This window comes from Ovis canadensis, chromosome 17, assembly GCF_042477335.2.
Source record: "Ovis canadensis isolate MfBH-ARS-UI-01 breed Bighorn chromosome 17, ARS-UI_OviCan_v2, whole genome shotgun sequence".
NCBI classification, from domain to species: Eukaryota; Metazoa; Chordata; class Mammalia; order Artiodactyla; family Bovidae; genus Ovis; species Ovis canadensis.
In genome coordinates, this window is record NC_091261.1 from 76,106,185 (window position 1) to 76,118,952 (window position 12,768).

General features: G+C 52.6%; 1 protein-coding gene across 1 annotated transcript in view; it reads left to right on the forward strand.

The window, feature by feature from the left end:
* The window catches only part of MYO18B (myosin XVIIIB), a 228,162-nt gene that overhangs the window by 50,637 nt on the left and 164,757 nt on the right, over positions 1–12,768 (forward strand). The window contains exons 13-16 of the mRNA XM_069557022.1: positions 352–442; positions 2,291–2,483; positions 5,602–5,682; positions 7,737–7,884. Of these exons, the coding sequence (XP_069413123.1) occupies positions 352–442; positions 2,291–2,483; positions 5,602–5,682; positions 7,737–7,884 (513 nt within the window). The remainder of the gene's footprint in view (positions 1–351; positions 443–2,290; positions 2,484–5,601; positions 5,683–7,736; positions 7,885–12,768) is intronic.

Here is a 12,768-nt window from a genome sequence, read left to right on the forward strand (position 1 = left end):
TCCATAAAATAAAAATAAAGATTTTTTTTTAAAAAGGCAAGATAGTCCTGAGAATTGGCCTAATGGGTTCGTGGCAGTGGTTACGGCAGGCTTCCCTGAGGAGGTGACATTGGCTTGAGTCCTGAGGGATGACCAGGAGATCACAATGGAGGCGAGGTAGGGTCAGGCCACACAGGACCCTGGAGGACCTGACAAGACACTTGAACTTGATCCTAAGGACGTGAGTAATTTCAGCAGCAGGGTGGTGTGTGTGTGTGTGGTGGAAGGTTCTCTAAGGCCAGCAGTGACGTCCCTGGCCCCAGGCAAGGTCCTGACCGCGGGATGCCCACCCTCCTCTCTTCCCCACTGCAGGGCTCAAGATGACGGGCGTGGAGTGTGTGGAGGGCATGGCCTCCGGCCTGTACCAAGAGGTCTTTGCCGCCGTGGTCTCGCTCATCAACAGGTAACAGCAGCCTTCCCTCTGGTATAGAGGTGGTCTCTTTGCAGCACGTGAATGAGCCCAAGCCTGGGGAGTTTAGCAGAGTGGGCTTCTGTTGAGCTGGAGAGTGGGTTTCTGAGCTGGATAGTGCTGGCTTTAGGGCTGTGTGACTTTGGCAAATCAGCTCACCTCTCTGAACTCCCCTTGTGCATCTGTGAAATATTCAATAGGTCTGTTCCCCAGGGTCACTGCAGATATTAAAGAAGTCAATAAGGGATTCCTATGGCGGTCCAGTGGTTAAGAATCCGCGCTTCCATTGCAGAGGGCACAAGTTCAGTCCTTGATCAGAGAACTAAGATCCTGCATGCCGCATAGTACAGCTAAAAAGTAAATAAATAAAAATAAATTTAATAGGAAATCAATAAAAGATAAATTTTAAAATATCTGTGAACAACTCTTCCTAAATTGTGATCATAAAACACTGCAGATATCTGCAGGTAATACTACTGGGAGCCTGTGTTCTCGATCATGGGGAGTGCCTTTCTGAACCCTGGGAAATCTAAGCAGTTCCCAGTGGGGCCGATCCAGAGCTTACGCAAGGGCCTCCCCACCTCCTCCGTGTAACTGGGAGGTGTCATTAGGCTTCCGACATCCTGTTCAAGGGGTGAGGCTGGTGCGTAGCAACAGCGCAGCTGGGGTTCTCTGTGGGCACAGAGTCGGCTCCCTCTCTTCCTGCTGGAGTAGTTACCCTCTGAGATCGCAGACGCATTATCTAGAAACCAGGGGATCATGCGTGCTCAGGGGAAGAAGCATTTATCGGTGAATTGCAGGAAGTGGGTGGCTGCTTCCCGGTTGGCTCTGGCGTTCTGGGAGCCCGAATCCGGGAAATGGGTGTATTGGTGATGACGACACTTGCCCATCCTGCTATTTACGAGCACCTAGCGGGCGTCTGGCTTTCTGAACATTAACTCACTTAATCTTCAAGCATGTCTGTGTGGTGTGTCTTATTGGCCCCATTTTATAGATGGAAAACCTCAGCAAATAACAGCGAAACGCTTGAGTTCAAACTTAGGCCTCTCCAAAGCATATAACTGTTCATGCTGATGGGAATAATAGCAAAAAACACTGAGCGCTTACCACATTCAGAGCCATGGACGTTTTATCACACCTAGCCCTCCCACCAGCCTTCTGAGTTCATCTCCATCGTTAGCCCCTTCCACGGCGGACGTTCAGAGACATAGGGCAGCTCTGCCAAGACACACAGCCCCACTATGGCTGAGCGAGGGTTGGAACCCACATGTGACTCTGTAAAGTCTCTTTAACTCTTGGTTTTTGATGCAAATAGTCTCTTCTCCATCCACCCTCACAGGTTTGTCAAGAGGATCCAGGGAGGTGAAGCTTGAGAGAACTTTGTGAACTGAGGCAGATACTGAACAAAGTTGTTTTTCTGATGCCACATGTCACTAAGAAAGAAAAGGAGGCTCTAGTCCTAATGTTATAGCAAATTTGTGGTGCAGCCTTAAGCAAGTATTTTATCCAGTCTTGGCCTGGTGGAGAGAGCTTGTGTCCCAATGGCCTGCAATGTCCAGGGGAGGCACATTCCATACTTCAGCTTTTTTTTTCTTTGCAGCCCCTGGGTGTTCCTATTCATCCCTCCCACCATTTAACATTGGGGGAAACCCATGCTCAGAGAGGTTAAATGACTTTCCCAAAGTCACACAGCCCACAGGTAGTATGTTCTGCTGGGTCTGCAGACCTGCCCAGCATGCTGCCCTGGTTTCTCCATCTCTGTGATGGGGGAGCAGGGGGCCTGGACCAGAAGGGCTCTAAGATTCCATGTCCTCCCGGGGCCCCTCTCCTTTCCCCCCGCAGATCCTTCTCCTCCCACCACCTCTCCATGGCCTCCATCATGGTGGTGGACTCTCCAGGCTTTCAGAACCCCCGGCACCAGGGCAAAGACCGGGCCGCCACCTTTGAGGAGCTGTGCCACAATTACGCTCATGAGCGCCTGCAGCTGCTTTTCTACCAGCGGACCTTCGTCTCGGTGCTGGAGCGATTCCGGGAGGTATGGCTGGGCTGGGTTGGGGCTTCTGGTACTCATCCTGCATTTAGCTTCATGCTGTCTGGTCCAGCACTGATTAAAACCCAAACTCCAGGCCTCACTGCCAGGGCCTCTGCTCCTCCCCTGTCTCCCTCTGTCTCCCATGGCCTCTTACAGTTCAGAGCTTGGGGCTTCTCAGGCCCTGCTCCCACAGCTAACCCTTGTTTGGGCTGAACAGTTCCTCTTCACCCACACACCCAGGCTGAACTGTTCTCCAGCAATTAGGTTGTACCCTTCACACCCGGCTATGGGTGAAAATCGTGGGGTTTGCACAGTCTCTGGATCATAACGTGGGAGCATCCAGCAAAAGTGAATATTCAGCAGCCCTCCAAGGAGGCTCTGCATGCAAGTCAGGAAACCTGTTCAGGCTCATTCCTGCATGCCTGCCTTTACTTATGTTAAAAAAAAAATTGAACTGTAACATTTACACAGACAAGTGCCTAAATCCAGAGTGTACGTCTCGTCTCGGTGTCTTTGTCCAGCTGAGCACACTCACGAAGCTACCACCCAGGGGAGAGGAGAGTATCGCCAGCATCCCAGATGCCCCCTGGCATCTACTCCCTCCTTCCTCCCTGGTGTTACCACACCTCCTAAAGACCCTGTTTTGAACATTTGATGAAGTGGTCTAGAAAATGCCTAATCTGTATTAGGCATTCCACACATGGTCGCGTCCATCATATTTTCCCCCATAATATTTCACTGTATTTCTTTTTGTCAAAGTAAAACACATTCTTTATTTAAAACCTGGCAAGTGCGAGTGAGTGTCCAGAAGCAGAAAATACCGCCTCCTTTGCCCCAGCCCCCAGAGGCAGCCCCTGTTCCCCGTGTCAGTATCTCGCACCAGCCGTTTCCCCGTACACGGCCTTCTCTGTAGATTTCACGTCCATCTGCACGCGATTCTGTTGCTTACTTTTTCCTCACAGCATTATGTCGTTCACATTCCCTCCCACCATTCACAGATCTTAGAAAGGATGCCTGTCTCTGGTTATGTCAGATTCCATCTCAGCTCTCCTTTGGACCCCTGGGTGATTCCCACATTTGTTCAGTAGCCAAGTCGTGTCTGACTCTTCGCAGACGCAACTGCCCATGGACTGCAGCACACCAAGCTTCCTGTCCCTTACCATCTCCCGGAGTCTGCCTGGGAGATTTCCACATCTACGCTGTCACAGACAACACCGTGATGAGTATCTTTGAACATAGTGTGGTCTGGACATTTCTGATTACTTTTGTATGCCAGCTGTTATTTCCCAGAGTTTGTTTGCTCTCTCCAGCACTCAGCCCAGCACTTATTGGGTGCTCAGTAAATATTAGAAGGGTCTGCACTGAGTCGTCAGTTCCTGATAACCTCACCGTGATTGCTGACAGCCCTGTAGGATGGACAGTATTAAGATGCTCTTGGGATCCTGGTCTGTATCCTTTCTTCTCGTACCAAGGCTAAAAGGATAGAAACAAAGAACCTGATTAAACATGGACAAAGGGCTTCCCTGGTGGCTCAGTGGTAAAGAATCCACCTGCCAATGCAGGAGGCACGGGTTCAATCCCTGGTCTAGGAAGATCCCATGTGTCTTGGAGCAGCTAAGCCCGCACACCACATCTGCTGAGCCTGTGCTCTCGAGCCTGGCAGGCTCAACTGTTGAAACACGCACAGCCTAGAGCCCACGCTCCGCAACAGAAGCCGCTGCAGTGAGAAGCCCGCGCAACTGGAGTAGCCCCTGCGTGCCGCAGCTGAGAAAAGTCCATGCAGCCACAAAGACTCAGCACAACCCAAGATAAATTAATTAAGAAGATTTTTAAACAGGCAAAGGAATGGAATAGCTATTTCTCCAAAGCAGATAAGCAAATGGCCCATAAACACATGAAAAGATGTTCAGCATCACTAGTTTAGGGAAATGCGAATCAAAACCACATTGAGATACCGTTTCACACCCACTAAATTGAAAAATAAACAAAAAATAAGAACTGCTGGGGAAGATGTAGAGGAGCTGGAACCCATGTGGACTGCTGGGAATAAAAAGTGGTGCAGCTGCCGTGGAAAACAGTATGGTGTTTCTCAGAAAATTAAAAATAGAACCACCATTTGATCCAGAAATTCCACTTCTGGGTATCTACCCTAAAGGATTCCAAGCAAGCTCTCAAAGAGAGATTTGTTCACCCGTGTTCATGACAGCATTACTCGTAATAGCCAAAATGTGGGAGCAACGCAAGTGTCCATCAGCGAATGAATGGATAAGCATACGTGCTGTTTTCATACAAGGGGCTGTCATTCAACTATGAAAAGGAAGGAAATTCTGACACAGGCTGTGACTAGATGAACCTTGAGAACACTGTACTGAGTGCAGCAAGTCAGTCACAGAAGGACAAATCCTGTATGATTCTGCTCATGTGAGATGCTTAGAGCGGTCCCATTCACAGAGACAGAAACGGGGAGAGGGAAGCAGGGAGCTCGTGTTTACTGGGTGCCGAGTTTCAGTTTTGCAAGATGGAAAGTTGTGGAGCTGGATGGTGGTGAAGGGTACACAACAATGTCAATGTGCTTTATGCCGATGAGCTGTGCCCTGAAAAATGACTTAAATGCAGACTTCCTGGGGGTCCAGAGGCTAAGGTGCTACACTCCCAATGCGGGGACCCAGGTTTGGTCCTTGGTCAGGGACTAGGGGTCCCCTGGTGGCTCAGACGGTAAAGAATCCGCCAGCAGTGCGGAGGACCTGGTTCGGGAAGATCCCCTGGAGGAGGCCGTGGTAGCCTACCCCAGTATTCTCGCCTGGAGAATCACCATGCACAGAGGAGCCTGGCGGGCTATAGTCCATGGGGTCACAAAGAGTCGGACACGACTGAGCGCCGCACAGGGCAGGGGCAGGGAGACTAGACCCCACACGCCACAACCAAGACACTGCGCCACCAAATAAATAAATAGTTTAAATGGTAAATTTTATGCCGCGTGTATGCTACCACTATCAAAAATAACAATAAAAAGAGGCCAAGGTGTGATGACTAAAGCCCTCACTTCTCTTAAACCTCCTCCAGAAGCTTCTTCCCCTCAGCTCGCAGAAGGAACTAATACCGAACTTGTGTGACTTTCTAGGAAGACGTGCCTGTGCAGTTTGACCTCCCGGAGTCATCCCCGGGGACCACAGTGGCCGTGGTGGACCAGACTCCCTCGCAGGTAACCCAGGGCCCTGTGAGCCAAGGCTCTCAGATGCCTCTCGGGCTTTTTATCGAAATACTGGCAGATTGGGGTCTTTGAGCTATTAGATCACAGCTCTGTTCACACCTCAAATGACCCACAGAGTGTTCAAAACACTGACCCTGGGGACCCCGTCCCAGATTCTGTGTTGATTGGTCTGAGGGTGTGGCCTAGACAACCAGCATTTCAGTCCCATCGGGTTGAGAGTCTGAGTCTGCGTCTTGGAACGCACTCACGCCTGGAGCCTGTGGACGGAGCCATGGGGCTCCAGGGCTGGACCCAGTGACCTCCAGGCACTGTCACCTGGAAAGGTCAGGTGTTCAGACTAAGATGCTGCGCCCAGCAGAGACCAGGACAGTCGGGGGCCCCTGGGGATGGAGAATGGGGGTGATGCTGGATCCAGGCCCCTGAGCTCCCTGGAGGCAGACAGACTTTAGTTTGGGGGATCCCTGAGTCTTTGCCTCCCTCTCCCTGCCCCCAGAACCCACTGTGCTGACCCCTGATCTGCCGCTCTGCCTAGCCCTCTCTCAGCAGTCCATGACTGTCACACTGGAATTTGCCCTCCCTCATTGCCCCACCCCCAACTCCCCCCCACCTGCTGTAAAAGAAAGGGCTCAGGCTGGGGAGCTTGCCGGGCTCCAATCAGATCTTGGTGGTCTTGGGCGCATCACTTCTCTCTGAACCTCGGCTTTCTCATCACCCAAGTGGGAACAACAGGTAGTACCACTGGGTTGTCCTGAAGACCCGTGAGATCCAGGACAAACAGCCCCACAGGGTGGGTGACACCCAGTAGGTGTCCTGCTGATCACATTTCTCCTGCACTTGGACACCTTTTCCCGGTTCCCTGGCTTCTCTCAGCTTGCAGCGGGCTGCACCTTGACCTGCAAAGCACTCTCGACCGTGAGCCCTGCGGGCCCTTCACGGCCGCTTCTGCTGCTCCCTGGTGCCTCCTGGGCTGGGCCCCTGTCCCTGTCCTGCTTCCTCCCTCCCTGGGAGGGGCGAGCCTGAGGGACCACCCAGACAGTGTGAGGAGGAAAAGATCCTGGTGTCCCCAGGACTCCTGGGCAGTGGCTGGAACAGCTGGGAGGGGCTGGCTATAGATTTCAGCTCCAGCAAGAGGCCATGGTGAAGACCCAGGATCCCAGGGACAGATCCACTTGTGCCTGGGCCTCTCCATGTGACCCTGGACGTGTCCCTTCCCCTCGCTGGACCCCTCTCAGTGGGGTGTGGACTGATATTCCTGTGTCAGAGTGAGCAACTGTCCTGGTTTACCAGGGACGTTGCTGACCTGGCATTGAAATCCTCATGTCCTGGGAAGCCCTTGACCCTGGGCACGCTGGGACCATTGGCCATCATACACATCACATTTCCTCTTTAACTGTTTGACACCATGTTCGGACGCATTAGCTCCCTGGGGACCCTTGGATAAGCCCTGCAGATCCCCAGGCCTCTCCCCGTTTCCCACGTGTGGAGATGCAAGGTCACCTGGAGGGTCTCTGATGCCAGTGCTGGATTTAACATTTCACATTTGTGTGGTTGAGGCAAGTTCACTTTCTCTAAGATGTTCTTGGTGCCTTTTTCCTCTCAAGATTTTACTGTAAAAAATAAGAGGACGTGATGGGGATGGGCTTCATCCTTTCATGTTAGGCTGTGCACGAGGAGACCAGCTGCCCGTGTGGAGCCAGGGATGTGTGGTGGACAGAGGGCTCGCTCGGGTTAAACCCTCACCTTGGAGGACCGCGTTGTCAGTCTCTATTTTGCAGAAGGAGAGATGAGCCTCAGAGAGGGGCAGTAAGTTGCCCAGGGTCATCCAGGAGATGCAGACAGGCAGGATCCAGACCCTTGTAACCAAGAGATTGGTAGTCCTGTGGCTTCTCCACTGAGAGTCTGGGGGTGAGCGGAGCGTGGATCCAGAGCAGCACGTCTGAGTCGTGATGCCTGGGCCACAGACCCCCGACTCCCTAGGTGGGACGAGAAGCCCAGGCCTGGCCTCTCTCGGGGGGCTCCTCAGTGTATCCTGGGTCTCCCGCCAGGTGCGCCTGCCAGCCGGAGGAGGTGCCGAGGACGCCAGGGGCCTGTTCTGGATCCTGGATGAGGAGGTCCGGGTGGAGGGCTCCCAGGACAGCGTGGTGCTCGAGCGCCTCTGTGCCGCCTCTGAGAAGCACGGAGCTGGAGCTGAAGGTGAGGGAGGGAGCCAGCGGGGCGGGGGCTGCCGGCCTGCCCGGGAGTTGGCCTCTCTCCTCGAAGCCCTGGTGAGGCCTGCCCTGGGGGCTGTGCACCTGCCTGGGCGTGCGCGCATCCATCCGTGCATTCACCACGCGCTCTGAGCGGGCTCTAATCTACACGGAGGCAAGCAGCCTGATGGGGCCCCTGCCCTTGCTGGGGAGCAGCACGGGAGGGAGAGGACAAGCTGACGCCTAAGTGCATGCGAGTCCGCTGAGCCTGAGATGGCGGACGGGCCTGCTGGTGGGCGTCAGGCGGACCTCACTTCTCCGGCAGCCAGGGGCTCTCAGGGGAGAGGCCTGCAGGGAAACCTGACGGGGAGCCAGGTGTGCAGTGCAGGACAAACAGGGAGATGTCGTACGGGCTCAGACCTCCAGCCCTGGCAGGCCTCGCAGAAAACATTAGCTTTAACCCAAGCAATGAGAAGCCATGTGGGATTCTAGGCAGTGGGAGCTATGGTCAGAGTCGAGTTCTAGAAGGTTCCCCAGACTGCATTGTGGAGACACAAGAGGAAGGCAGCTGGGAGATGAGAGGAGCCGCCTCCCCGGGGAGGTGGGCAGGCTCTGGAGTTGCCGAGCACTGGCTGATGGGCTGGGTTGGTGAGAGGAGAAGTGCAGGGGAGTGGACGCTTGGAGCTGAAACTGAGTTCAGAGGCCATGGGGTTTGGCATCCATCAGCTTTCAGTTCAAGTCCATCTATTTGCATCTATTTGTAGTTTCACCAAATCAATCTCACAGCATTTTGAACAATGGAGATGGAGCTCGCCCTGGCTGCCTTCTCTCCAGAATTTCTGCTGCCTTGGTGGGGTGAGGGGATGTACCCACAGAACTCGGTCATCAGCTGCCAAGCGCTGCAGTTGTTACTGACGAGGCCGAGGCTGTGATACAATGAAGAAAATCATCCCCGTCTTCCCAGGGGCTGGAGGAGTGCTGTGTGCACTCCATGCAGGGGCCAGGCTCCGGGCTTTGTGTAGAGTGTCTGGTTGAATTCTGTCCCATATTTAGAGGTCCATATCTTACCCCTCTGCCCCGACCCCAGGATGAGGAAAGTGAGCTCCAGAGAGAGGCTTGTAGAGAATGCTTGTCTGTGATCACCCAGACGGTGCATGTCAGAAGGCAGATTCAACACAGCCATGTCTGCCTCTCGGCCTCGAGTGAGCCTCCTTCCACCCGGACGCCCCCAGGCCTATAAGAAGACAAATGCACTGTGGGGTCTTCTAGGCCCCACCTGACATGGCAGTCAGATTGTGGGCTTGTTCATTCACTGGTTCCTTCAACAAATACTTCTGGAGCGCCTGAAATGTAGGCTAAGAAATAAACCTGTGAACAAAACAAAAATGTCCACCCGAGGGAATGACATTCCAGCAGAGGAGATGGATGAGAAAGAAAAACACCAAAATCTATAAGAAGACACTGAGGACCACAGTTCTAGTTTGGATCACTAACAGAACGAAGGCTGGCAGTGAAGATGCTCAGGGATTCGGCCCTGGGACATCCCGGGGACAAGGCTTGTGTCCAGCAAAGGTAGCTGGGGAGGAGTGGCCGGGGATGTCGGAGGGGGGATGAGAGGGTGTGGCATTCTGGAAGCCTCAGGAGGAGGGACAGACCAACCGAGTTAAATGCTCTTGAAAGTTTGAGTGAGGCGTGGCTGAAGAATGGCCATGACTTGGCTGCGTGGAGGTCCCTGGCCACCGAGAAAAGTGCAGCTCCGATGGGAGTATTTGGGGTGACCTTCTTACTGGAATGGCTTATGAGAAATTGGGGGAGGAGCTGGAGAAAGACGTGGACGGCACTCAGCGCTGCTGGGCTGGAGCCTCTGTCCGGGACACACATGGAGCGCTTCTGCACCTGATGGCTCCCGCTGCTCTCCTGGGGCCACACCCAGAGCATCAGTGCCCACATGGCTCCCGAGAGCTTGTCTCTGCGGTGACTTGCGTGGGCCCAGGAGGGGCTGTGCCTGGGGCCCACAGTACTCTCAGGGGTCCACGACAATCTTTTAATTTCTGTTACAAGTAGAAGAAAAAAATGGACTTTAAGGCAAATACATGTTTTAAGTTTATATTGTGGACTGAACTGTATTCCCCCTCCTCAAAAATTCTTATGTTGAATTTCTAACCCCTAGCACCCGAGAATGGAACTTTCTGTAGATCAGTTCAGTTCAGTTCAGTCACTCAGTCATGTCTGACTCTGCGACCCCATGAATCGCAGCACGCCAGGCCTCCCTGTCCATCACCAGCTCCCGGAGTTCACTCAGACTCACATCCATTGAGTCCGTGATGCCATCCAGCCATCTCATCCTCTGTCATCCCCTTCTCCCCCTGCCCCCAATCCCTCCCAGCATCAGAGTCTTTTCCAATGAGTCAACTCTTCGCATGAGGTGGCCAAAGTACTGGAGCTTCAGCTTTAGCATCATTCCTTCCAAAGAAATCCCAGGGCTGATCTCCTTCAGAATGGACTGGTTGGATCTCCTTGCAGTCCAAGGGACTCTCAAGAGTCTTCTCCAACACCACAGTTCAAAAGCATCAATTCTTCGGTGCTCAGCTTTCTTCACAGTCCAACTCTCACATCCGTACATGACCACAGGAAAAACCATAGCCTTGACTAGACGGACCTTAGTTGTCAAAGTAATGTCTGCTTTTGAATATACTATCTAGGTTGGTCATAACTTTTGGTCTATAGATACAGGGTCCTTAAAGAGGCAAGTAAGTACAACTAAGGTCACTGTTCAGTTCAGTCACTCAGTTGTGTCTGACTCTTTGCTGAACCATGGGCTGCAGCACGCCAGGCTTCCCTGTCCATCACCAACTCCTGGAGCTTACTCAAACTCATGTCCATTGCATCAGCGAAGCCATCCAGCCATCTCATCCCCTATCATCCCCTTCTCCTCCCGCCTTCAATCTTTCCCAGCATCAGGGTCTTTCCCAAAGAGTCAGTTCTTTGCATCAGGTGGCCAGAGTATTGGAGTTTCAGCTTCAGCATCAGTCTTTCCTATGAATATTCAGGACTGATTTCCTTTAGGATGGACTGGTTGAATCTCCGTGCAGTCCAAGGGACTCTCAAGACTCTTCTCCAACACCACAGTTCAAAAGCATCAATTCTTTGGCACTCAACTTTCTTTATAGTTCAACTTTCACATCCATACATGACCACTGGAAAAACCATAGCCTTGACTAGACGGACCTTTGTTGGTAAAGTAATGTCTCTGCTTTTTAATATGCTATGTAGGTTGGTCATAGCTGTTCTTCCAAGGAGTAAGCATCCTTTAATTTCATGGCTGCAGTCACCATCTGCTGTGATTTTGGAGCCCCAAAATATAAAGCCTCTTACTGTTTCCACTGTTTCCCCATCTATTTGCCATGAAATGATGGGACTGGATGCCATGATCTTTGTTTTCTGAATATTGAGTTTTAAGCCAACTTTTTCACCATCCTCTTTCACTTTCATCAACAGGCTCTTTAGTTCTTCACTTTCTGCCATGAGGGTGATGTCATCTGCGTATCTGAGGTTATTGATCTTTCTACCAGCAATCTTGATTCCAGCTTGTGCTTCATCCAGCCCAGCATTTCACATGATATACTCTGTATTCAAGTTAAATAAGCAGGGTGACAATATACAGCCTTGACATACTCTTTTCCCGATTTGGAACCAATCTGTTGTTCCATGTCCAGTTCTGACTGTTGCTTCTTGATGTGCATACAGATTTCTCAGGAGGTCACCGTAGTGGGTCCTAATTTAATATGACTGGTCCTTCAGAGGAGAGATTAGGACACAGACGTGTACAAAGAAAGACGCAGGGAAAGGGTATCCATCTGCAAGCCAAGGAGAGAGGCCTCAGTGAAACCAACCCTGCTAACACCTTGACCTTGGGCTTCCAGCCACATAGTCTGTAATGCTTTGTTATGGCAGCTGTAGCAAACCAATATAATATACTAATGTATTATTAATGTCAATCCTTCTTTGTACTGACACAGTCATGAAGTATAATTTTGTGTACTTGTATATATGTACACGACCCTGGACTGCCCTCACCCTGGAGGTGGGGGTCATAGTGCTTGGTGTGATGCTGCCCATGATTCTCTGTTCCAGAAGGTCACCTCTTTTTTCTGAGGTACTGGCCTCTGCCACCGGGAGGGGCAGTCGGAACTGCTATTTGTGGGGCCTTAGTCTGAGCCGGGCCGTGTGGGCACCGTCACACCCCACCTCTGGGGAGTACCTGGGGCCTTGGAGAAGCCTGACGACTGACCAGGGTCCTGTGGGCCCTGTCTTCAGGAAGTGTCTCCAGGGTTCTGGAATGGTTATTTTCTTCCTGGGAGACTGTAGAGGAGGAAACTCACCCACAGAAAGCCAAGAGACAGAGCTGTTAGCAGCCTACCCAGGCACTGGACCTGAGCGTCCTGGGTTGGACCCATGCTCCACTAGTTAGCTGCAATGTGTGTGCATTGTAGGAAGTCACCTCCTTCCTCGCCTGTAGGATGGTGACACCCCCGGCCCTGGGGTGAGGAGAGAGGGGCTCGGGTGCACCCAGAAGCATTTGTAAGGCCTCCTCCTTCGGCTCCCTGCTCGGCGCTCCTCCACAGAGGCCTCCCTGACCCTGTCCGCTCTGTAGCCGCACTGCTTCCTTCCTGACGCCCTCCTCGTCTCCTTCAGGGCCTCTTCTGGGTTCTGGGATGTTTGGCGACCTGTTCTCTTGGCTTGCTTCTCATCAGCCCAACGACCTCCCTATATGCGCCCCACTCCTCCGGGTCAGAGGATGCCTGTCTTCTGCTCTGCCGTCTCCCCAGGGCCTGGGCCAGAGCAGGGCCCCGTGGACCCCTGCCTTTGCCCCCTCCCTACCTGTCCCCTG